This window comes from Macaca thibetana, chromosome 18 (genome assembly GCF_024542745.1).
Source record: "Macaca thibetana thibetana isolate TM-01 chromosome 18, ASM2454274v1, whole genome shotgun sequence".
NCBI lineage: Eukaryota > Metazoa > Chordata > Mammalia > Primates > Cercopithecidae > Macaca > Macaca thibetana.
In genome coordinates this window covers 16,321,998-16,348,531 of record NC_065595.1, presented here as the reverse complement: position 1 = coordinate 16,348,531, position 26,534 = coordinate 16,321,998, and the positions used below count along the sequence as shown (strand labels likewise).

The following is a 26,534-nucleotide window of genomic DNA, read 5'->3' as shown; positions in this document are numbered from 1 at the left end:
TTTGTGTTTTCTTTGAATATGGTTTCCTGCACAGACTGGATGCTGATGGTTCCCAGTTTTTATTCTTAGTTTTACTTTTATTTTATGTTTTATTTATAATGAAATTGATAGAATTGTAAATGAAACGACCACAATAAGATAAACTCTTAATAGTTTCCTAATCTTATTAGACTTCCCTTTAGTTTATACTTATTTCATGTGTTCTTGTGTGTTTCACATACACAGAACATATTGTTTTTTTCTTAAAGACACAATTGATACATGCTATTGCAACTTCTGCCCATAAATTAAAGGCATCCTTCTAAGGGTTCGCATAAGTTCTCACTCATAGGTGGGAACTGAACAATGAGATCACTTGGACTTGGGAAGGGGAACATCACACACCGGGGCCTATCATGGGGAGGGGGAAGGGGGGAGGGATTGCATTGGGAGTTATACCTGATGTAAATGACGAGTTGATGGGTGCTGACGAGTTGATGGGTGCAGCACAGCAACATGGCACAAGTATACATATGTAACAAACCTGCATGTTATGCACATGTACCCTAGAACTTAAAGTATAATAATAATAAAAAATAAATTAAAAAAAAAAGAAAAGTTATTACTACAAAAATAGTAAGGAAACTACTCTGAGTTGAAAGGGTTTGCTTTTGTTTTTGATAAGGTTATGTATGGAATTCTCTATTTCTCATAGACCTTTATGAGAACAGATGGACTGTGATTTTTAAGCAGATTTTGTGGGGATATTTATGAATAAGTCAAGATAGTAGCCGTATTGTCTTCTGACTTCTAAGGATAAGTTTAAAAGGATGTAGTGGGAGGCAAGCCCAGAAATGATCAGGAAGGCTTCATGGTTCAAAAAGAAAAAAAAAAAATCATAGGCACCCTAGGATCTATTTCAACTGCTTTTTTTTTTAACTTTTATTTTAAGTTCAGGAGTACATATGCAGGTTTGTGATACAGGTAAACAGCATGTTGGCGGGGACGTTGTGTAGAGATTATTTCCTCTCTCAGGTAATAAGCCTATACTTGAGGGTGGAAGGCGGGAGAACGGAGAGGATCAACAAGCTTTCTGAACCCTACTTTTCTCATGTTGTAAAATGGGAGACTTTGACTTAAATAATGTCTAAAGTTTCCTTTAGCTTACTATCTATTAATAAAGGAAAAATTGGATATGTATTTACTTTCAAGGCTGCTGAATTTGCATATTTAATTAAAATTAAGGTGAGGACTTAAGCATCACTCTGCAAATGGAAGAATATAGGTAGAGGTTTTAAAGCTCCCATTTACAAACAGAACAATAATGTTAAAGGATAAGAAAATAGAGGCTTGTAGGAAAATTAAACACATCATTTATATTGAACCTGACCACTGAAACTGGTCAAGGTAAAGCTTAATAAATTTAAAGATTTAGAACATTTACTTTTTCATGACAAATAATGACATTCAAAATGTGGTGATAAAATAATTTAGGAGATGAAATGGGACCAATTATTGCATTTCTTTGGGAAGTTGAAATCCTGAGGTAGAAAGTGAACTTTAATTTGCTTCTAAAATTAGATTTGGATTTTGTTTAGGAAACCTCCCTGTGTTTGTTCATGAATCTCATAGAACTAAAAAATTCAAATAGAAAAGGTAGCACTGATAACAATAGTGATTCTTCAAGACTTGATTCTTCAAGAATGTACCGTTTATTATTCTGTTGTTTGGGGCCATGACAACATGATGAAATGATGTAGCACAAATAAGTGGAAACCAGCAAGGCCTCCCGCAGTTGGAATTCTGATCAGAGAGATTACAGGAAGTTCCATTGACTGCATTCATTTAAATGCATGAGGAGAATACTATATCATGTTATTTATTGCCAAGTGAAAGCTGAGATTATTCATTTCAAAAGTAAAAGAGAAACAGAAGAAGGTGGAGGAACTAGAGCAAGAAGAGAAGAGAGGGTAACTATTTACATGTAAACAAGAGATGTAGAGTAATTGAAGTCCTTTATATCCTGCCCACAGTAAAACAACAGAGAATACATCAAGAAGTAAAAATAGACCTAACATGCAATCACTTAGAATGAATTCACATGATAGAATGTGCGATTAAGCCATGGAGCTTGCTACTACAAGATTTTATTCAAATAAACAGATAGATTAGAAAGATTAGAGTTGGTAAACACAGTTTATATAAAAATTTCAATGTCTGGAATTTGGAACCAACAAAAATAATATCAAGCAAACAAACAAAACACAAATGGCATCAGCTTCCAGGGAATAGGCTTATATATTTAAGGATATGCAAAGAATATCCCTTAATTTGGAACATGAAGTATACCCAGGTCATTTCCATTTTCTGGGCACTACACTAAATCTAGCACCCCCTTACCATGCCCTTGCCATTAGTATTTGGTCACCAAAGAATTCTTAAATCTTCAGCCTAAATACAGAGCTCTATGTAACCAGAGTTCACAGCCTCCTCTACTGACACCTCATGTAATCCTGAATTAATCCCTAGTAGTTTCCTTAAACTCCTCTCATGTGGAAGCTGTTCATTTCTCATGTGCACCTTAATTTAGGCCAAGAAGAGAAAAAGACTTTTCTTCTGGCTCTTTGCCATCATTTTAAAGTCATTTTTCTGTCGTTTTCTTTTACTATTCTTCCTCCTTTGAAGCCCTACACATCTACATCTGCTCCTTCTTTCCAAGCTTGGTCATGACTACCTGCCAAGCTCCAAGTTCTTCCTTCAGAATCGTCGAGGATTTTGACATCTGTACCTCAGTTTTTTCTTCCAGCTTATCCCTGTCCCAAATGTTCACGCTGGATACCATCTACTCTCTAGCCATTTAACCAGTTCAGCACTCCATTTTGTTGGGCACCCCTGGACATTTTTATCTTTTGGAAATGGTTCACTTTTGAAATTCTGAGCTCTTTACCTGCAATCACAGCCTTTGTGTACTCCACCCTCCCATTAAACATGCTTAATGACACCTTGTCTTCTGGTGTAATGATGTCTATAATCTTAAAGTCCAGCAAGCCTTCTTAGTTTCTTTTATATTCAGCCTATAAAGGCTCACTATGTTCACCAGTTACAAGAGTTTGGGGGTGGGAACCTGATGTGTTGATATCCATGGTCTTGAAACAATCTCTGGAAGATCGTGAGGAGGGTCATGCCCACCTCTTTACTGTGCACTGTCCAGGCTGGTCTTCATGGTCTACTATTTCAACTGCACTCTCATTAATGCTAAATTCTAGTCCACCACATCTGCATTCATAATTCGCAACCTAACCATTGATTTTTCTCTACCTTGCTCTTGGACTTTCAATTACGACTATAGAAAAGTCACATAATCTTGCTACTTAGCTCCTCTACAAATATTGAATTTCTAGCCACAGCTGGTTGTCTGGCCTTTCCAAGTCTCTATGGAAGTCTGGATTATTGTTATGCCTATCCTTTGAGTGTGGGAATTTCCCAAGGGATCTTCCCAATGTTTTTCCTTTTATTGCTTTGGACTCTGTCTGGAAGTCACATCAAAGGTTTTAGCTGCCATCTAGATGTCAGAGACTCCAAACAAGCATCTTTATCACCAGCCACTTCTTTTATATACAGGCTTAAATATTCAACTACTTTTTCCAAATGGATGTTCTATGGGCATTTCAATTTCAATGTATTCAAAGCCAAACTTGTTATTTCCTTTTTCCCCATCATTCATCGTCCTCCTGCTGAATTCTCTGTCTCTTAATGATATCATCATCAGACAGTCAAGCCTACAGTGTCCCCACCACTCCACGCCAGATTATTAGGTATTTGCTAACTATTCTCAGAACACATCATGTACACTAATTCCGTGGGTGTTTGTTCATGCTGTTCTCTCTCCCCTGGGATGCTTTTCATCTTCATTTTCCCTGATCCAGATCAAATGCTAGCTTATTTGTGAGGCCTACTTAAGACTCCCACTTCCAATTCTTTCATCCTGAGCACTTCCATTTGCTTGCCTTTCTGTCCTGTCACTTGTTTCGTTTTACCTTAGCACATTTCGTTAATTCAGTAACATTTATTAAGCCCCAAGTATCTTAACAGACACTATAATACACAATGGGAAAGAAACAGGAATAAGTTTTGGTTTTTGGACTGAAGGAGTTTATATCTCCTGGTATCTAGAATATAGCCTTATAATTGTGGCCACCCATGTATTGAATTTCAGTTAATTTAAGAAACAAATCTTGAAAAAATGGTAAAAGTTGTTTAGGTAGCTGGAGAATTACTATGAATAAAACCTTTTTGAGATTGGTAGTTGTGACATCAAATCTATGTGGAAAAACATCATGTCTCTTTTAGATTTAGCATGAGAATGACTTGTGAAAAGGCAGTGCTTTCCCCTAATTATAATAATTATTTATTATTTTTAGAGAGATGGGGTCTGGCTATGTTGCTGAGGTTGGTCATCCCCTAATTACTTAAAAATCACTCCCTAGTTTTATAGGACACCCAAGTTTTGGAGAAGAGAATAACTTTGGCTCCAGATAAGACCACTTTGTTTTACTTTCGAGGCTTTTGATGGGAAAGGTGGATATTTTAAATTTATTTTATATTATGCCTTTAGAGAGAAGGTATGGCTAGTGGTTCATTTGGGGAAAAGGGGAGAAATACTTTGGACAAAGCCTTCATATAAAAATTTACAGATAGAGTGTTTAGTGGTAATAGCAGAAAGGATTGAAAAGTAGTTGGCTGATATGATGGTTTGGAAGCCTCACAAAGTGTCTCCTTACACTCGTTCATTTTAATTGAGTCAAGGAACCTACAAAAAGAATGCATGAGTAATGATGGATAAGGTGGGTGAATGAGGAAACACAAGAGTCTCTGTTATTCAACTGGTCCCAAGGATAAGCATCTGCCACTGGAACTGATGAGATGCCAACCAATAGAAGATGCAGGGACAATTAGCCTCCCTGCTAGGTGCCTGGTATCAAAAGAGTGAGGAAGGGCTCTTCTTCTCAGTTCTTCATGGGACCAAGTGATGATGCCAACCCTGTGGCTTGGTGTCTATGAGGGCATGGGGAAATAGTATTCTTGGCAGAGACACTGGTGCTCTCTGAAGACTGAGAACATTGATGAGGCCTCAGAGCAGGAGAAGAGAAGCACAGAAGACCCGTGTGGTGGCTGCAGCTGAGGAACAAATCTGTTTCCTTGGGAAGCCTTAAACTTCTTAGCAAGCTTCAGCCCTGGGTAAGTGAGGACAAGAGACAGTAAAATGTAGGTTATTACAATTCATGTTTCCTCATCTATATGCATGAACTGGCAAGGCCAATGGAAATTTCGATTATCGTTGTATGGCAAGGGAGAATAATTAATGTAACACACCAATCCACATGACTGCTTTCTTCTCAGACTTATGTCACTTTGGGACTGGTTAATTGTAAATCAACTGTTGCAAATACAGTAGTGGGAGGGATGTCTGAGTTAAAGTGAAGAAGAAAACAATGGTGAGTAGAGCCTTAATTATGGATGACTCTTGGTAATTCCAAGAAGATTATCCAGGGTGTGTGTCACTTGGGTCACTTGCTTTTTACCTATTGACCATTTCACCACTTTAAAGTACTTTATATCCTCAGTAGGTAAGAAATCGAAAGGATGTGGGATTCAAAATATTCAGCCTATGAACACAGCAATTAGAATATGGAGAACAGGGAATCCATTTGTAGGCTTATTTTTTTTTTTCATAATAATAACAACCTTCTCCTTCAGAAAGTCCATCAAAATTGCTAAATCAAAATTAAATTTCAGGGATTATCTGCAACTTTACTTTTCTCTATGATTATACTACTCATAAACAATCATGGAGGTGAGCAATAACTACTCTATTCGATTTTGGACAAGTTAACAGGACCCCCTCCTGGGAAAGAGGCAAAACTCCACAAAATTGAGAGGTGAGCAAGTGGAAGATGATGGTACCTTCTAATTCCAATAGCTTTTTACAATAGAGAAGCCAGTTACTTGGATAAGTGTTGACTATTTTGAAAACACTCAGGCAGAAGGACCAGGCTTGCAGTCACTTCCGTGCATAGTAGGTGAAGGTAGGTGCAACATACTGCTCAACCTCATGAGGCTAGAGCCAGAAACTGAAATGTGTTGTTGCCCCTCTATGGTGTGTTCTGATGGCAAAGGTGTAGGCAACCAACTGGGCCCAACATACCTTTCCCTACACCTGGCCAATTTTCAAAGCGCAAACCCACTTTAACAAACTCTAGCCTGTATTATAGGAGGAAGGATCTGGGTGGTACAGAGGTGGCTTTCCATTGCCAGATCAGAAAGGTGGAGGAGAGGCTGGCAGGATGACAAGAATGAATGAACACACCAAGTTTCAGCTCCTATCTGAAGCTGCTCAGTTCAGGTAAGCACTTAGAGAAGCCAGGTGCAATAACTAACAGGGCAAATGTTTCTCTGGAAAATTCCAAGCCAGAGAAAATTGGGAAAAAGAGGGAAAGGTGGAAAGCAGTACAAAGAGTAGCCAGCTAAAAAGATTAGAGGTCAAGATGAAAATATGAGATTAGAGAATGATAAAAAACATTGTGTGAGATTCTATTTTAGGTCATTATGCCAGAGAAATTTACACAGGATAGGGTTGAAAGAAATTAAGCTATAAGATGAGTGGCAAGTTGCAATAAAATGGCACCCTAAACTCACCAAGTCACTGTTGCCACTGCTATCGTGCCTAAGTTGATTTGATGTCTAGTTAGTCTATTTGTGCATTTCTCACAGAAGAGTATGTTTTGACCCGAGCTGACAAATACTGTTGATTCTGAAATTTGTTTTTATGGTTATGTTAAAACCATTGTCATTATAAGAAACAGAGATGGGAATATCGCCTCCTCAAATCTGATTCACATACAAACTGAATGAACCACATAACAACCACCTTAGTCAGATACTATTTTGAAACATGGTTCAAAACCTAAATGCTTATAAGATTCTTGAGAGACAGCGCTGTGCTCTGAGTCATAGGGAAGCCGTCCCAGAAGCCAGGTCTACCCATCAATAAGCAGCTGCCTGTGCAGGGTGCAGGCTGCACCTTTGGACAGCCTTTAAAACTGAATTCTCAGAATTTTAGAACACATTTTTGTCTAGAAATGCTGACTTTGGTTCATTAGGTAGCGATAAAACAGGCTCCCTTCAAAGCTCTCCTTTATCACCTTCCTAAGTGCATGGGGAAAAACACCTAGGGCTGAACTGTCTTGAGAAGTGTGGAAACATTTTCTTTGTGAGTGAGAACCGATCACCTAGAGAAAGGAGATCAGATTGCCATCACTGCTTCTGGGTATCAGATGCTAGCATGAGTACATTGTTGATTTGCTTATCCAATTTTTGATTTGCATTATTGCTCTTATCTTCTGTTGTAGGTGAGAGGTAAGTTCACTAACGAATCTCAAGGAAGATGTAAATGGCCAATGATCATGCTCAGAGGTCTGAAATCTCTCCAGGTCGCCTCCTTGGAGGGATGCTTTTCTGGTGGGGCAGCTTGTATCACCATACACAAATGTGCTTGGGTTTAGATTCTGCTGGAGAGAACACTGTGACACTTGGTCTCTTCCTTGGGCCATGTCAGTCAGTTTTGGACTTATTTTGCATCCCATCTTCACTGACGCCTGTGTATCCTTGGCTTGGGGTCCCATCCCATTGTCCATCAAAACCTGCTATCAGGAATAGATCAATTATCAGTTATACACAATGTGCCATGACCCTATCTCAGAGGCATTTGGTCATTTGGCTTCTTGGTTTTTTGTTCTTGCTGTTGTTGTTGTTGTTGAGTTTTAAAATAATGAAATATAATGTGGCTACATAAAGGTGCATTCAATAGATGCGTACAACTTAATAATGGAACATCGCCAGAACCTCTAAAACTTCCCTCCCCATTCTTTTACCAACAAAACCTCCCCTCCCACTAGGGTAACTAAAGCAGTTATATCCTTGGCTTAGTCTATCCACCCACGTAAGCATCCTTAAAAGAACAGTTTGTCTGGTTTGATCTTTTCATGAAGGGCATCTTACTGTGTGTATTCTTTCGTGCCTGACTTATTTGCCTTCTAAACCTTACTTCTATCAGTGGTGTGGGAACTGATGGCTACTACCATGGTGATTTCAGACAGTCTTGAGAAGATGAGGGTAGAGTTTTGTGGTCAGAAACCTTCTTGTGTGCCTTAAGATAGTGCAAACTGAAAGACCATGTGCCGGTGTGAAGCATAGTTTTTGGGTATACTAGATAAACCAAGGTCTGTGGGAAGCTCGGGTAGACAAAGGGAAGAAGTGGGTCCCAATGGACATCCAATGAGGACTGGGGGGTTTAAATCATTAGGACTATGATAACTTTATCCACAGTTGATCTATAAAGTGTACTATGATATACTTTTCACAATGTAAGCTTTCTCTGGAGTTAATAATTATCAAATTTACTCATTTTTGGATATTTGTTTGGTTTCTAAGTTCCTATCACTAACGTATTTCTTTTCTGTTGGTGGTAGATATCCTTCTCCATGTGCTCAATATAATCTAATGCATCTCTCTCTCTGATAGCATATTCACCTTAGAGAGCTTCAAACAGTCAGCATATTCAATTTTAGCATTAACCATACAATGAAAATAAAGGCAGTATGGGCAAACACTTGTGGGAAACAATGTGTAAGATAAAGTGAGAAACACTAAGTACGACCCTACTTCTCCTGAGAGGGACAGCTCACCTACCTCCCCAAATACAGTGTAAATACTATGCTGGTGATTATACACATAAATAGCAACATACACATATATATGTGTGTGTATACTAATGAAAATGTAATTGGTGTGAATTTTTATTTTATGGATGAGAAAAGGCCCACTCTATTCTATAGCACTTTGCTTTCTTCACCTCTCTGGGACTGCAGTGCTACTCCTCTATGATAGCTGAATTAATAGATGTCAGAATATGAATTATTCCAGGTGGAGCTCAGTCATGTTCATCAAACACCAAAATCGGAGCAGGGCGGAATCAAATAAACAACAACAAAAATCAGTAATTGAATTTCCACATGTAGGAAGTGCCACTTGTGCCTTAATGTAGGGATATCTAAATTTACTACATAAAAATACTATGTGATATTAAATATCAAATGAAATAACATTTCATGCTAAAATTTGATTCATTAAAAATATATATTTGACTGCTTTGAATTAGAGCTGTAGCTAATATTCTACAGACTTCTTTTAAATTGCTCTATAAAGCACCTGAACATATTCATTTTAATGACATTATTTAAAACTATCATGGCCATCATAAAAAAAAAAAAAATAGGGAGTGTCTGAGTCAGAGGCTTTATATTTCAGAGTAATGCAAGGAACTCTTTCAGACTCACCCAACCAGCGGCCAACTTCCTCTATGAAGACAGTAAGGTAAATATTTCTGAAGTTCATAATTTAAAGTCTGGCCAGATCCTTCGAAAAAAGACAGACTCACACACACACACACACACACACAAACACACACACACACACACACACACACACACACAGATCTTGGTTACTTTGTGTCTGAGACGTTAAACTCATAAACAATATCCAGATCGGATACTGGTCCTCTTGTCTGCTTCTCCACCTTACAGCTTGTCTATGACTGTTTTAAGTGGTGTCATGGGAGAATGCCATGGGAATCGGATGACAGCTGAAAAATTTATGTTCCATCTTTGAAGAGATAAGTGGGGATTATGTGCAAATCTAGATTCTATATTTCCTGTGTTCTTATTTAAGGCATTATAGGTTGGAGTATACTAAATTTTGAGACTAGAACTGAACTCTTTTAAGTGCATAATATACTATTTTGATTAGAGGTTTATCAAAATTTGAAACTACGTGTTTAAAAGAAATACAAAGATTTTAAAATATTTCTCCCAGCATTATCTGTGTAGCATCGTATTTGACTTATTGATAAGAATAAAAATTAATCACATTCAAGTGATTATTCATTTCTTTCCTATATATATATCCTAATTCAGTAAATGTAAAAGTTTTAAAAAAAATAATGTATCATGAACTATAATTAATTTTCTATGTATAGGCAAAAGTATCCTAAGACTAGATAATATTTTTATCAAGCATGTAAGGCACATAATTTATCAGTTAGGTGTAATAAGTTTAGATACATAAAATAGTATCATAATTTCATGTTTCACTGAATGTGTTTTGTGCCTGAATTTTCTTATGCATTATTTAAAAACTACCATTTGCTTTTAATTAAATTTTAAAAAGAAACTTTAGTGAGAAAATATCTATTTTTATTGTTGTTTTGACACAAATAATATATTGGCTACAGGATGAAAGGGATAAAAACGTTCTCAGATTAAAATAGGTCATAAGGAATCAAATAGGCTTCAGGCTGCCGTGGACTTTTAGACCCTCAAGTCTGAAGTTTGGGATGTAAAAACATCCATTAGTACTTGCTAATTTATGTTAACTTTAAAATTATAAATTAATCGCTTGCTTGTTTGTTAAGCTAAAATATTTATGCAAGACACAGAGGAATATAATATATTTTTAGCGAAATGAAAAATTAGACTATAAAGCCAAGTTCTTTTATAATTTGAAAAGAACTTTCCTGCATTGCCATGTCCAGACAATGAAATACTGGGTAGTGTCATACTGACATCTTCCTTAGGTAGGTTTAATGCAATTTGTTTTCCTTGTCGATTTCCTTAGTTATTTAACTGGGACTCAAGTCAATTGGTAGCGGTTGGTGGCTTGCCTGAACTTAGTTTATTTTTTGTTAATGTTTAATCTATTTAAGTTGCTGTGAAAGTATTTATAGGTGAAAGGAAAAATCACAGTTTTGGTCTCATGCTAATTTTTATTTATGTGTCACCTGATGAAAACTTTCATGTGTAAAACAATCAGTTCAGCCTTAAATATAATTGTTTATTTGCCAATGAGAATCAGACTTTATATCAGATGAGGAGAAACAAATCTTACTTTTATTCTTGGAACTTAAACAGTGACCTGCATGGAGAAAGATAATAAAAATAATTAAGTGAAATGGAACATACTTTTTGGTATTTATTTTAAACATACATGAACATGTCTCTACAAGAATGTTAAAGTATATACTATTTAGTATCATCTATCATTTTAAGAGTTATGACTTGAGAATTTATAATTATCTAGGAATGTCTTGGCTCATGTTTCTCTGTCATGATTTTTTTTTTCTAGTATGATTTCTCTGCCATAAAACTTACTTAAGCTAAACATTTATGTACTCTGTATCCTGAATGAACACATTTTTGTGTAGCTTCTCTTTTCTTTAATAAGATTATAGTTTCATTAATAATTTACCATGGAAATGGGATGCCTAAAAGTTTAGAATGTGAAAATTTGTGATTGGTGCTTAGAAAGTGATTAAAGAATACTATTCAAAAGTATAAAATTTATTTTTGCCCCAAAGGTTAAAATAGTAAGGCATAATTTGTCAAACAACAAGAAGAATTGAAACTTCAACAAAGAGAAATGTACCTTAAAGTGTATTTTTGCACTTTGGGACATGATAGCTTCCAGACACCCATTGGCCCGTGCAAGCACGTTTCTAAACACGGTCATTTAAAAATCTTTCAGGTCTTATTTTAAAAGCTCTAGCTCACATTTTATCAAAACATTACAATACACCCCATCTTCTACTAAATATAATTTTCACTGTAAATACTTTGAAAGGATTAATATGACTTTGGTTTCGAAGTTACTTTCCTAAGAACAATTGATTTCATGTACTACTGTCTGATTTTCAGCAACCAGAATGAAGCCTTGGAAATCCTTTAGGATGGAGAGAATCCAGCACGCCATTTCCTTCTAAAATTAATGAAATTCTTACGAATACTAAATTAAATAGAAACATCAGCATAGATTTCGTTTTCAGATACTTATTTGTAAACTTGTTAATTTTGATCTTTTTTTTCATGTTTTAGAAGGAATACTTATTTTTAGGTCTAAAATACGATTTGAATCCCTTAAAAGTTTGAGGGCCTTTGGCACTGCTAATATCAGTCACTGTATTAAGCCATCCTTTTCCCGCCAACTCCCATCCTGTGTACCCAGCCCTAACTGGCATTGTTTCTCATCTCCTTTGTTGCAAATAGTTTCTCCTGTAGCTTTAATCACAATTGCCACAGCTTTTTACCCTGGATTACTTGGATTAGATATAAAATCAACACACTTTTTTTCTGGGTGACTTTTGAAAGAACGTAGGTGTTCTTTCTTAAAGATATGTGGGGCGTGAATGATTTTCTCACCTCATGTGCCTGGGTGTAACTGAGGAGTATGACTTATAACGAATTCTATATAGCTAAATTTGACCCTGAAAAGCAGCATCATGTAGGGTGTCATGCCTCGGTGGTGTTCTCTGTGCTTGGAATTCCACAGTGCAGAGTATGGGTCCCTCAGGGACATTCTTTCTGGAAACGTTTGCTGTCTTTTAGGACAGGACAGGCTATTACCACTTTACAGAAAATAGTAAATGCAGCAGCTTCAATTCATTGAATGTCTACTCTGGATCACGCATTGTACTAGAAAAAGTTGGTTTTTTTTTATTTTTTAACTCAAACTCCCATTTGACATAATAAAAGTTAAAAAAACTTATTTTAATTTCATTTACAATTTAAAAGGCCTTAAGTATTTGCGACTGCGACAAAGCCAACACAATGGCAATTTTAGAATATTCTCCTTTCAGACTGCATGGCTCTCCCTCCTTGTGACCCCCTTCCTCACCCACAGCATGCCAGTCCCCAGATGCCTATGTGTGCTCTTCTTATGGGACAAAAGGTACAAGGAAGTATGATTTTTCTGTTGAGAATCACTATGCTAGATCCTGTACATAGATCATCTCACTGAACAAGGTGAAACTTAGAAGTTCAGAGAAATTAAAGACTTGACCCAGTTCACACAACTACTAGCAACAGTAGCAACAGGGTTGAGACTTGGACGAAGTCCCCTAAGGGTTTGTGACTCCTGGCATCTGCAACACCCGGCACCTGCCACACCATCAGATGTAATATTATTGGACACTCATGAGGAATAATTTGGAGAATTCCTGTAAGTTCATTTAGTCTGAGACAACCCCAACTGTGATTTTGAGATCAATTTGAGTTGTGGAGAAATTCTGCAAAAAAAATTACCCAAGTGGATCCCTGAAGATTTCCATGGCGGTGGCAGCCCTCTGTATTTCAGAAACAACATCGTGAATTTGAAGACAATCTCCAATTTGCTACTGTGCCCTGGGTTCTCTGGCAAGAAATAGGCCTATGTGTTGAAAAGTCTTGTACATGTTCTTACAAAATCTGATAATCACATTTTGCATTCCAAAAAAATCAGAAAATGGTTTTAAACAAATTAATACACTTATGGGACCAATGATGCATAACACTGAAAATTAGGACAGTTTTGAAAAAAAAAAAGTAGAATGTATGATTGTTCTAAGAATTTGCAGAGGCCATATGGAGAGAATGGATTACAAATGATGTGTTAAACCTCAAAAATTTAACATTGCATTGAATTACAGATGGTTTAGAAAGCAAAGGCTGTAGTGCCTCAAATAGACTGTCTAATATTGTAATATTTACTTTTGCTCTCCTTCAGTTCAGAAATCTGGGGTGATTTGAGAAATAGTGAGCCCCATGAATGTGTCTGCTTGGGGGTTGGAAACAGGCCACTCACAGGCCACTGAGGATAGAAACATCCAACAACGAGAAGAGATAGTTTTAGGGTATTAGTGACAAGGATACTGGGCCAAGGCAACTTTTCCCTTTTTGTTAGAGTTATGTGATGATTACCTCCAAGGCTGAAAAAATGAAGCTTTAAATTATAAAAAATAATTAAATCTAAAAATATAATATTCCTAGAAGATGTACCAGGAGCTAATTTCATTTTCTCATTGTCCTCTAGGCTGCAGTCCATTTCACAATGGCCTCCCTTGCTGCAGCAAATGCAGAGTTTTGCTTCAACCTATTCAGAGAGATGGATGATAATCAAGGAAATGGAAATGTGTTCTTTTCTTCTCTGAGCCTCTTCGCTGCCCTGGCCCTGGTCCGCTTGGGTGCTCGAGGTGACTGTGTCTCTCAGATTGATAAGGTCAGTCTCAGCTTTTGCAGTTCATCATTGGGACAAATTGTTTTTCCCACGAGAACATTTCGTTGCAGTGGTCCCCATGTTAATGGAGGTCATCACGAGGGCACAAGGTGTCACATCTTCACACATCTCCACGAGGTGTCTCATCATGAGGGCACGAGGTGTCACATCTTCACACATCTCCACGAGACCCTCTTTGGGTGTGAAGAAAGCACAGGGCTTGCAGCACTTGTTTTTGAGCCAAGAGGCAGCAGAAATATTCCCAGCACTGCAGCTTTGATGTTCTCCCTTAGTGCAGTGGTTCTCAAAGTGTGTTTTCCAGACCAGGATCATCAGCACTGCCTGGAGAACTTGTTAGAAATGCAAATTCTTGGGCTTTACCCCAGAAGTACTGAATCAGAAACTATGGGTGTGGGTCCCAGCACTCTGGGTTTTAATGAGCTCTCCAGGTGCACCTGAAAGTTTGAGAACCACTGCCTGCGTAGACACGGTTGAGATAGGAGAGTTAGAAGGAGATTCCAATGACCTCCCAGATTCAGGACTCGTTACCTGGGCACAAATAACATCATAGTACATTCCAGATAATAGCAGTGTACCTGAATAGTCTTCGCATTGTCATCATCACCACCTTCACCACCACCTTCAGGGAGTGCTTATTAACACACCCTTGCACACAGCTGTGGGTGCACTTTACAGGGAAGTAGAATGGTCAAGGTTTCCCTCCCTTCTCAGAAAATTGCCACTGAAACTCAGTAGCTCAACAGCAGGTGAGATGCCAGGTCCAGGCTGCATGCAGAGGCCTTGATGTCGTCCCTTTCTGTCCCCACCTCCCCGTGCCCACTCCTTGCTGCACTATTCCTCCCACTATTTTAGTTCAGAAGGGCTTGCCAGAGGAATCTGGTGCCTGTTGTAACCTGTCATACCTCAGCTTGTATGGAAAATCATTTGTGTAGATAATTTAAGCTAGAATAATTCCTTCCTTTATCTGGATAGCTTAGTAAATATTAATTGCTAGAGAACAACTACAGAGTCTTAGACTGCCATTTTTTCAAGCACTAGAGTGGTTTACAACCTAGTACATAGGATACTACACTTCAATGAGATGATAGTAACAACGGTCTGCTGAGAACTTTATCAGTGTTCAGGATCCGGGATAAGCCCTAAGAATATGATATTATTTGATATTCACGTTGACACGCTGAAGTGGGAATATTATCCTGATTTTGTGGAGGGGTGACCATACTGCATGCTGGTAGATGGTGGACCTGAGATTCAAACTTAGGACGATCTTCTACAACTGGTCTTCTCACCTTTGGCACTACTGACACTTTGGGCTGGATACATGTTTGTTGTGAGGGGCTGTCCTATGCAACGTTTAGCAGCATCCCTGGCCTCTCATCAATAAATACCAGCAGCATACCCCTCCCCCAGCATGACGACCAAAAACATTTCCAGGTATTTCCAAAGAATACTCTCAAAAGCAAAATCAGTCTCCAGTTGAGAACTGCTCTGAAGCCACCAAACTGTAATTATAGCTCAAAGTACATCATTGTGAAGCTTCAGTATTTTCAAGTCAGCATTGTTTTGATAAATAAATATAAAGCCCTTGAAAAACATTCAACAAATAAAAATGTATTCATTTATAAAAATTCATAACGTTTCAGAACCAAGTGAGATGACTTGGTATCATGGAAATAGCCCTGGTCCGGGAGTTCGAAGTTTGGGTCCAAGTTCTGACCTTGGGAAAATCATTTCATCTCTGTGGGCACTAGTGTCTTCACCTGTGCACAGAGGATGTTGATTTGATGATAAAACAAATAAAGAAAAAACCTTACCGTTATCACTGTTCAATGTGTTAGACAATGATGTGCAGGCACCATGCCTATGACTAAAGCTTGATTTTAATGCAACAGAAGACACGGCTTTTACTTACTGTGTGCTTTCATGTGAGGGGCAATCTTTCAGATCCTGTCTGGTATACCTTCTGAGGTCTCTTTGCCCTGCACCTCGTGCCTGGTGGGCCAGGGTCAACAGCTCATGAGTCACAGGGAACTGAGAGAGCTACTGTTCTGCTGGAGTTTGCTCTGTACTCTTTGCTGCCTCATCAATTACTCTCATGTGTGACTTTCTATAACTCTTACTATTATGATCTTGCATGAAAAAATATGTAAGAGGAGAAAAGGCAACTAGAGACACAAAAGCATTCATCTAATTTATCCGTGCACACTTTTAATCCTCTGTAAATGTCTTCTAGGAAATTAATTTTCAGCTTCTCCCCTGCCTCAGTTTGTTTCTCATTGCAACACTTGACCCTCGTCACCATGAATCACACATTTCTATTTTAGATGAATCCAGACTCAATTTACGGCTTCCAACTGTGGGTCTCTTTTAAGCATCCCCAGTGATCTGTGTTTCTTTTTCCTTTTGATGCTCAAAGTGTCATAGCTGGGCCAGTAGATATCTCTTTAACCCAATCTTTTGAAACAATCCTTCCCAATAACTTTACAATATTTTTGCTTTCTGACAAGACATTCTGGGCTTATCTTGAGTTATCTTGGCTCCAAGAGGAGCTCAGCTATTCCTCATGAAACTCTGGCTCATTTACTCGATTAAATGTATATTATAGAGTAAATATATATGTTTACTCGAGTAAAGTCAAGAATCAGTGTGCTGGAGGTTCAATGCAGTTGAAGTGCCATGAAGGCTGCTCACCATTTGAGTGAAAGAGCTGGAAAAGCGTATTTACTGACCAAGTCATGGGTTCAGACTGACCCTTTTTTTTTTTTTCATTTTTAGCTCTAATAATGCTGTTCTTTCTTATAATGTTTGAATATAAAAGTTTTAAAGAGTGATTTTCCTATTTTGTAAGCTACTCGCTCCTCTCTTCTCTCATAAGACATTTCCACTGAAATTCATTATACATATATATGTATATATATATACACACACACACCCCCACACATTTCCATTGAAATGCATTATTTTATATATTATATATAGTTTAGATTACACATGTTTGGATTACTTATGTATGAGAGTCATATGTTTGGACTTTCTTCTCTCTCACAAGACATTTCCATTGAAATACATTATGAAATATATATACACACATACCTATGTTTTTTTCTGAAGTCATATGTTTGGATTATAATCTTATTTAAAAGTTTACAAATTTGAATTTTCTAAAATGCAACCGAGTTTTACAAAAAGCATTTAAAAATAATCATTAATATATATTACTTATTGTACCACTCTGTAAGAAGAAATAATAATTTTATAATTTGGCATGAATATACAGGTAGAAGTCCAAGGATGATTCATAGTATCCTTTTTTGTAAAAATCCTTAATCCAAATGTCCTGAAATTGCTTATACTGTATAGACCCATGATTTTCCTCATTGCCGTCATCTGAATTCATTAACCACTTATCAGAAACAAAAATTCTGATTTCCCTACATAAGCACATGAGGGAACATGAAAGTATAGCACACTTTGTATTTCGGATAGAAACACCAAAAAATTAGATAAGAAAAGTAAGAAGAGGAAGAATTGTGATAAACAAACCCTTTGAAGTTTTATCTAATGTTTATCACACATAAATATTTACTGCAGGTTGACTATCCCTTATCTAAAATGCCTGGGACCAAGTGTTTTGGATTTTGGAATTTTTCCCTTTTGGGATTTTTTTTTTTTTTTTTTTTTTTTTTTTTTAGATTTCAGCATATTTGTTTATACATGAGATGGGATAGGACCCAGGTATAAACATGAAATTTATCTATGTTTCATATACAACCTATACATATAGCATGAAGGTAATTTTATACAACATTTTAAATCTTTTTTTTTAATGAAACAAAATTTTAACCGTGACACATCACATGAGGTCACGTGTGGAATTTTCCACTTGTGTCATGTTGATGCTCAAAAATTTCAGAATTTGGAGCATTTTGGATTTTGGATTAGGATGCTCCATCTGTAGCATCATTATGCATCTTTAGTCATGGTAGTTTTACTGTTGAATCTACAGTTTCTTGAATTTTTGTAAAGATAAAAACAGACACGTATCATTTCAATATTTGACCCTTCCAGTTTACTAACATTCAATTAGGAATATCAGAAAATCAACAAAATTCATATCAAAAGAGAGTAATACTAGTAATGATCAAAGAATAATGTTAAATATTTACACTTATTAAAGCTTTATTCAAAAAGTTCAGGAGAATGACTTCCGGATAGTCATATAATTTTAAAATTATTGCCTGGGTGCCAAAAGCATTATCTCAGAAAATATGTTAGTATGTTTGAATCACTTTAACGTGGTATTTTATATTTTTGTTCCATGCGTATATTCCTAAATTATTCTTTCCAATGGTAGCTTTGGGACTATTTAAAAAAATAAAATAAAATCAGAAAAGAACTGCAGGGAGGTTTTAAAAAGTTACAGTCTGTCTTAAGATAAATTTTGGCCAATGAGAAGGGGAGATTCCTTTCTCTGCAAGGCTTCACATAAATTACTAGGTTCTTTTTACAAGGTAGAGTCACAGGCCATATAATGACATTTTGGTCTGTGATGGACCACAGGTATGAGGGCAGTACGGTAAAATTAAAATGAAACTGAGATATTACTATTGTCTAGTGATGTTGCAGCCATCATAATATCATAACGAAATGCATTACTCACGTTCCTGCAGTGATGCTGGCATAAACCAACCCATTAGACTGCTAGTTGTATAAAAGCCTAACACATGCAATGACGTACGGCACATAATGCTTGATAATGGTAAGTGACTATTACTGATTTATGCATTTACAATACTATACTTTTAGTAGTTATTTTAAAGTGTACTCCTTCTACGTATGAAAAATAAAAGTTAGCTGTGAAACAGCCTCAGACAGACCCTTCAGGAGTGATTCCAGAAGGAGGCATTGTTATCATAGGAGATGATGGTGCCATGCGTGTTAATGCTCCAAAGACCTTTCAGTGGGACAAGATGTGAAGGAAAAAGACAGTGATATTGACAATCCTGACTCTGTGTAGGCCTAGGCTAAAGTTGTTTATGCCTTACTTATTCACAAAAAAGTTTAAAAAGTTAAAAAATTAAATAAATACAGCTCATAAGATAAGAATATAAAGAAAAATATAATTGTACAGTTGTACGATGTCTTTGTGTTTGAAGCCTAGTGCTGTTACAAAATAATCAAAATGTTTTTTAAAAATAAGAAGTTTATAAAGTAAAAAAGTTAAAGTAAGCTAAAGTTAACTTATGATTGAAGACAAAATTATTCTTCATAAATGTAGTGAAGACTAAGTGTCCAGTGCTTGTGAAGTCTACAGCGATATACAGTAACATACTAGGCCTTCACATTCACTCATTACTCACTTGCTGACTCACCCAGAGCCATTTCCGGTCTTGCAAGTGCCATTTATGGTAAGTGCCTATACTGTTTTGCCAGTTTTCATCTTTTATACAGTTTTTTGCTGTACCTTTTCTATTCTTAGATGTATTTACATACACAGATATTTACCATTGTGTTACAGCTGCCTACAGTATTCAGTACAGTAACATGCATTACAGGTTTGTATTTGGGGAGCAACAGGCCATACCATGTAGCCAAGTTGTGTAGTAGACCATACCATCTGAGTTTGCATGAGTACACACTGTAACATTCGCACAATGACAAAATCACCTAATGATACATTTCTCAGAAAGCATCCGCATAGTTAAGTGATGCACGATTGTAATGAGTAGAAGGTTTAACACTTTGAAGAGCAGATATCAGTCAAATTATATTTTATAACTTATATTTATATAAATTTACGTAGCCATGTATATTTTGCTCAAGACATTATCTCATAATCAAATATGACTTCCAATATGTTCTCAGCCTTTACTGGTTAAACTTTCCTCCTTGAACTGTTTCAAAGATTAACGAGCTGGTCCCATCAACTCCTGACCCCTCATTTTAGGAAAGAAGGATACAAAGGGACCACCTAAGTTCCAGCCGGTCACTGCTTATCTCTCTCTCCATCTTATACTGAGATGATGGACAGTGATGACTTTCATTTGAAAGTTTTCATTCTGGGAGCCCTTAGCGACAAACCTCATCTATTTTCTGACATAGGATGAAACAATTATAATGATATAGTCCAAAGTATAAAGATACATGCTTTTATTTCCTTTCTTGTAGTAGCCCAAATAAATAATTCCATGGAGTGGAAAGTCCCTGTTGAATCTTCCTTTCCTAGTGGCAAGTGACCAACCCCACTGTTCACCACTGTTCACCAATGAAGTCGCAGCCACAATAAAATTGACTAAAAAACTGAGGCAGGATTGTTTAAGGATACAAAGTACCCAGCATGTTTTCTCTCTGAATTCTTTCAATTGGGAAGAGATAACTGCCATATTTTTAAAGGCATTGAAAATCCACGTTGGCCAAGAGCTTATTCTATTTTCAAGTAGAGCTGTTGCAAAGATGCAAGATTCTCAAAATATAGTGAAAGGTTGAAGATTAAAAGACTTCTTATGGTTTCATTGTCTTTTCTTTATCATAACATGCATAGATGTTCTTGTAGACTGGTATGACAGGTCCTTCAGTACCATAGGCTCACAGTGATAGTTTATCAAATCTACAGATCTAAAGACTAAGAAAGCTCTTCTATAAATCAAATGCTGATGTTCCCATGGGCTGTTGAACCAGAATTGTTCAAGGGTCTCTGTTACACAGTCGCTGGAGGTCCTAGTTCAAAATTTTGAATTTTGAATTCTTCCATAGGTGAAAACATGCCATGCATAGTCACTATTGAAATAAAAATCACTCGTAAATAATTAGATGATGCAAACTACAACTTTTTTTTTTTTTTTTTTTTTTTGAGACGGAGTCTCGCTCTGTCGCCCAGGCTGGAGTGCAGTAGCCGGATCTCAGCTCACTGCAAGCTCCGCCTCCCGGGTTTACACCATTCTCCTGCCTCAGCCTCCCGAGTAGCTAGGACTACAGGCGCCCGCCACCGCGCCCAGCTAGTTTTTTGCATTTTTTAGTAGAGACGGGGTTTTACCGTGTTAGCCAGGATGGTCTCGATCTCCTGACCTCGTGATCTGCCCACCTTGGCCTCCCAAAGTGCCGGGATTACAGGCGTGAGCCACCGCGCCCGGCCCGCAAACTACAACTTAATAACTGCAATGACTTCTTGAACTTTATTGTAAGTATGGACGTTTCTAAACTGAAAAATATTAAGCATTCCAGTTTTATTATATTATGAATTTAAGAAATTTTTCTTTAAACCCACTTAATATAAAAATCCCCAAATTCAACACATTTTAAATTTTATAAACCTCTGTAAAATAATTTTGAATTAAAGGAACAGAGGGGGCAAGTGCTGAAAAGTTCTCTTCTTTTGTCAGAAGCTACCACGGTGAGGTTGATGCACGCAATGATGGTGGGATTAAAAACAGTCAGCTTTGGGGAGGAAGCATTTAGTAACTGTTATTCTGTATATACATTGCTGTGAGAAAATCCTCTATCAGACTAATATAGTCAAAATTATGCCTGATACACAAAATATAGTTTTTAAATTTGGTCGGTACAAATGACTACCTTAACTAAATTTGTACAGTGCGGCCTTTGTGTGAGACAACGTGTAGTTATAAACAATCAGACAGAAATATAAGGGATAATATCAAATATTAGAGAGAGTACAAATTCTAATTATGAGTTTGTACTCTCAATAAGCTGAAAGTTAGCAGAAGCTCTACATGTTGAAAACTCCGTAAAACATGGGGTAGGGAGGGAAGGGGAGAAAGAAAGACTTTTAAGTGTTCAAATGGATTTGACCCAGCAATCCCATTACTGGATATGTACCCAAAGGATTATAAATCATTCTACTATAAAGACACATGCACACCTATGTTTATTGCAGCACTATTCACAATAGCAAAGACTTGGAACCAACCCAAATGCCCAGCAATGATAGACTGGATAAAGAAAATGTGGCACATATACACTATGGAATGCTATGCAGCTGTAAAAAAGGATGCGTTCACATCTTTTGCAGGGACATAGATGAAGCTGGAAACCATCATTCTCAGCAAACTAACACAGGAACAGAAAACCAAACACTGCATATTCTAACTCATAAGTGGGAGTTGAACAATGAGAACACATGGACACAGGGAGAGAAATATCACACACCGGGGCCTGTCAGTAGTTTGGGGGGGCTAGGGAAGGGATAGCATTAGGAGAAATACCTAATGTAGATGATGGGTTGATGGGTGCAGCAAACCATCATGGCACGTGTATACCTATGTAACAAACCTGCACATTCTGCACATGTATCCCAGAACTTAAAGTATAATAAAAATAAATAAATATTTTTTAAAAATGATGATGACATGGAGTTTTAGAGCCTATTTAAGTAAAACAGTGCTTTTTTACGTTAAATGACATTTCAAGAAATGTAGGAATAATCATTGGTAGGAAATGTGGATAGGTTCCATGATTCCAAAATTACAAAAAATAAGAGGAAAATCTGGTAGGTAAAACTTAATAAATATTAAATTAACACATGAATTGATGACCTAATTTGTATTGGCCCAAATGTTAAAATTATAGCTGCCCGGTCACTTCAGAAAGAGGCTTATTCATTCCATAAATCACAAAATAGTGCACAGGGTTTTTGTTTTTGTTTTTGTTTTTTTTTGAGATGGAGTCTCCCTCCGTCGCCCAGGCTAGAGTGCGGTGGCCGGATCTCAGCTCACTGCAAGCTCCGCCTCCCGGGTTCACGTCATTCTCCTGCCTCAGTCTCCCGAGTAGCTGGGACTACAGGCGCCCGCCACCACGCCCAGCTAATTTTTTGTATTTTAGTAGAGACGGGGTTTCACTGTGTTAGCCAGGATGGTCTCGATCTCCTAACCTCATGATCTGCCCGCCTTGGCCTCTCAAAGTGCTGGGATTACATGCGTGAGCCACCGCGCCCGACCAGTCCACAGGTATTCTGAGTTACACCATTGTATAGTGAGGATGGTGGTCACATTTCACTGACTATATTGAAAACTGTAGAGTTTCGCTGCTGAAATATGCTTTTCATTCAGTGTCAGACTGGGAGAGCTGTGCACTGAGGCATTAACATCCGTGTGTGGACTGACTACTGGACAAGCATGATTTAACCGGAAGCGATGTCACTATAGCATTTATGTAAATTGACACAGATTCCAAAATCCTGGTAAACCTAAGAGAAAATCAAGTTGTGGTAAAGAAAGAAAATGCAATAAAAATTAAAACCAAGTATGCCTGTTGATGTGCATTCAGAGTCATGGGGAGAATCAGCTCTAAGACACTAATGAACTTGGAATGGCAATTAGACACATTTATTGGGAAATAATATTTTTATTTTTAAAACCTCTTGCAAACTGTTCTCGTAACCCCTGATTCTAATGATTGCTTTCTTTGTGCCCTGTTTACAGGTGCTTCACATTAACACTGCTTCAGGATATGGAAACTCTTCTAATAGTCAGGTAAAGACAATACGTTCTTTTAGAAAAAGAGATGGTGAGCCAGGTGCAGGGGCTCATGCCTGTAATACTAGAACTTTGGGAGGCTGAGGCGGGTGGATCACTGGAGCCCCGGCGTTCGAGACCAGCCTGGGCAACATGGCAAAACCCCATCTGTGCAAAATATACAAAAATTAGCTTATAGTCCCAGCTACTTGGGGGGCTATGGGGGAGGTTAGCTTGCGCCCAAGAGATGGAGGTTGGAGAATGTGGAACTATCCTTTCAAAGCTAAGAAACATGCTTTATTCAGATTTCCAGATTGTGGATTTTTCAAGTAGAATTTTTGATAATTTACTTGTTATTTATTAATTTACTAACATTTTATTTACATATTGGCCATATTTTGGCAAGAAAGGATGAAGTTAAATGTTTTGCCTTTTTCTTTGTATATTCATAGACAACTTACATTGGTAAAATTAATTATTTAATATATATTATGCAAAATCATTATCTTCTGTTAACAATTTTATTTTAAGGCCAAGTATTTAGTAAATTATTTCATTTGATCACAGACACTATTTTGAGAAAGGGTAAGACATAGATGTATGTGGCCTTGTTTGCTGTTTTTAAAGTATTTTTAAAAATTATTTTATGGTATAATATGCATGTTCTATTTTATGTGTAAATGAGATTATGCATATCTTTGCAGTCCAAAATTAAATTTTTATACATCTTTTTAATAACAGCCAGGGCTCCAGTCTCAACTGAAAAGAGTTTTTTCTGATATAAATGCATCCCACAAGGATTATGATCTCAGCATTGTGAATGGTCTTTTTGCGGAAAAAGTGTATGGCTTTCATAAGGTAGGTGAAACTGCCTCTGTTAGAAGGACCTGAATCTTGTTAAATCCATTATCTGAACAAAGGCTTGTGTCTTTTTACTGAGTCATACAAAGATGGTTTTGTTTCTCGTTGCTACTTATTATGTTCTCAGATGTCTTGAAAATATCACCATTTCCAAAGTTCAACTTTTTACCCAATTAATCCACATATTCAGGTTCACTAAACTGACAGGCTTCAAAACAGAAGAGAATGTGTCCATTGGTAGGGATGTCGAGCTGTAAATGGAATGGAGGAGCAGTCAGCCCATTTAGGGGTGTCCATGGCAGGAAACACATTCTGGGCTCAAGCAGTAATCCCATCTCAGCTTCCTGAGTAGCTGCAACCACAGGTGCGTGCTACTATGCCCAGCTAAATTTTCTGTTGTTGAGAAAGGTTCTCTCTATGTTGCCCAGGTTGGTCTTGAACTCCTGAGGTTGGTCTTGAACTCTTGGGCTCAAGTGATCCTTTTGCTTCAGCTTCCCAAATTGCTGGAACTACAGGCATGAGCCATCTTGCCTGGCCAAATTTTATTTTTTATGTCACTTAAGTTTTATGTATTTTTTAAGGACATAGACAAGTCTTAGAAGGAGATCAACATGACATACTAGTTGGACTTTTCAAAAAAGTATAAATGCTTAGTGGCTTCTAGCTCTTCTAGAGTTTCTCTCTCTCTCTCTCTGTTTTAGACAGAGTCTGGCACTGTTGCCTGGGTTGGAGTGCATTGGCACAATCTTGGCTCACTACAGCCTCTGCCTCTTGGGTTCAAGCAATTCTCCCGCCTCAGCCTCCCAAGTAGCTGGGATTACAGGCACGTGCCACCACGTCCTGCTAATTTTTTTTTTTTTTTTTTTTGTATTTTAGTAGAGACAGGGTTTTGCCATGTTGGCCAGGCTGGTCTCGAACTCTTGACCTCAGGTGATCTGCCCACATCAGCCGCCCAAAGTGCTGGGATTGCAGGCATGAGCCCCTATGTCTGGTCTGAGTTTCTTGGAAGTGGTAGAGAATAGCAACATCTATGTAACTATCCTGTCCCTTCCGACTGCTATCTTTATTCCTTGCTGACATCTTGCATGTATCAACCTCTTGCACGTATCAACCTCTTGCACGTATCAACCTTCCTGGGCCATGGACTACTTAAAACTACTCTTTGTGTCAAAGTGGGTGGATGAATGGATGTGTGGATAGAAGAATGAATTAATCAGTAGATGAAAAGAGCTGTATCCAAGGAAATCACACACAAAGCTTGCATTAGAGAGCTAGTCTTTTCCTGTGGATAGACAAAGGACAACTAGTGAATCTTCATTATTAGGATGAAAATCCTATAAACTTTAATAGGAAATCGACTAACAATACCTGGTTCGTAATACATCTTTTTCTTCTAATTCTGAACATCTTTCCACAAAGATATATATGTGTATATTTGTTGAATTACTAATGTATTGATAAATTAGATCATTGTGACTTTTTAAAAATTAAAAACAGCAAGTATTTCTTCTTTTTTTTTTTTTTTTTTTTTTTTTTGAGACGGAGTCTCGCTCTGTCACCCAGGCTGGACTGCAGTGGCCGGATCTCAGCTCACTGCAAGCTCCACCTCCTGGGTTCACGCCATTCTCCTGCCTCAGCCTCCCAAGTAGCTGGGACTACAGGCGCCCGCCACCTCGCCCAACTAGTTTTTTGTATTTTTTAGTAGAGACGGGGTTTCACCGTGTTAGCCAGGATGGTCTCGATCTCCTGACCTCGTGATCCGCCCCTCTCGGCCTCCCAAAGTGCTGGGATTACAGGCTTGAGCCACCGCGTCCAGCCGCAAGTATTTCTTAGGCAACTATTATGTCCGAGGCAATGTGCTAGGTACTGGGAATAAAATCATAAGCAAGGCTTATATAGTCTTGACTTCACAGAATTTGCTGTTTTGTGAAGGGCTCTGACAATCTCAAAGGTAAAAAGGATGTATTATGATAACAGCTGTTATGAAAAAAATCAAGGTAAACATACTGTTAGAAAATGTAGCTGGGACCGGGCACGGTAGCTCATGGCTATAATCCCAGCACT

At 37.6% G+C, this 26,534-nt stretch overlaps 1 protein-coding gene across 2 annotated transcripts in view; it reads left to right on the top strand.

Moving 5' to 3' along the window:
- The window catches only part of SERPINB7 (serpin family B member 7), a 54,650-nt gene that overhangs the window by 18,060 nt on the left and 10,056 nt on the right, over positions 1-26,534 (top strand). Inside the window, exons 1-4 of one of the 2 annotated variants that reach the window (XM_050767119.1) lie at positions 9,367-9,411; positions 13,936-14,121; positions 23,577-23,627; positions 24,351-24,467. In XM_050767119.1, coding sequence (XP_050623076.1) covers positions 13,954-14,121; positions 23,577-23,627; positions 24,351-24,467 — 336 coding nt within the window. In that variant the 5' untranslated portion in view covers positions 9,367-9,411; positions 13,936-13,953. Of the gene's footprint in view, positions 1-9,366; positions 9,412-13,935; positions 14,122-23,576; positions 23,628-24,350; positions 24,468-26,534 lie in introns of those variants that run through there. The other variant, XM_050767118.1, reaches the window with a different exon arrangement.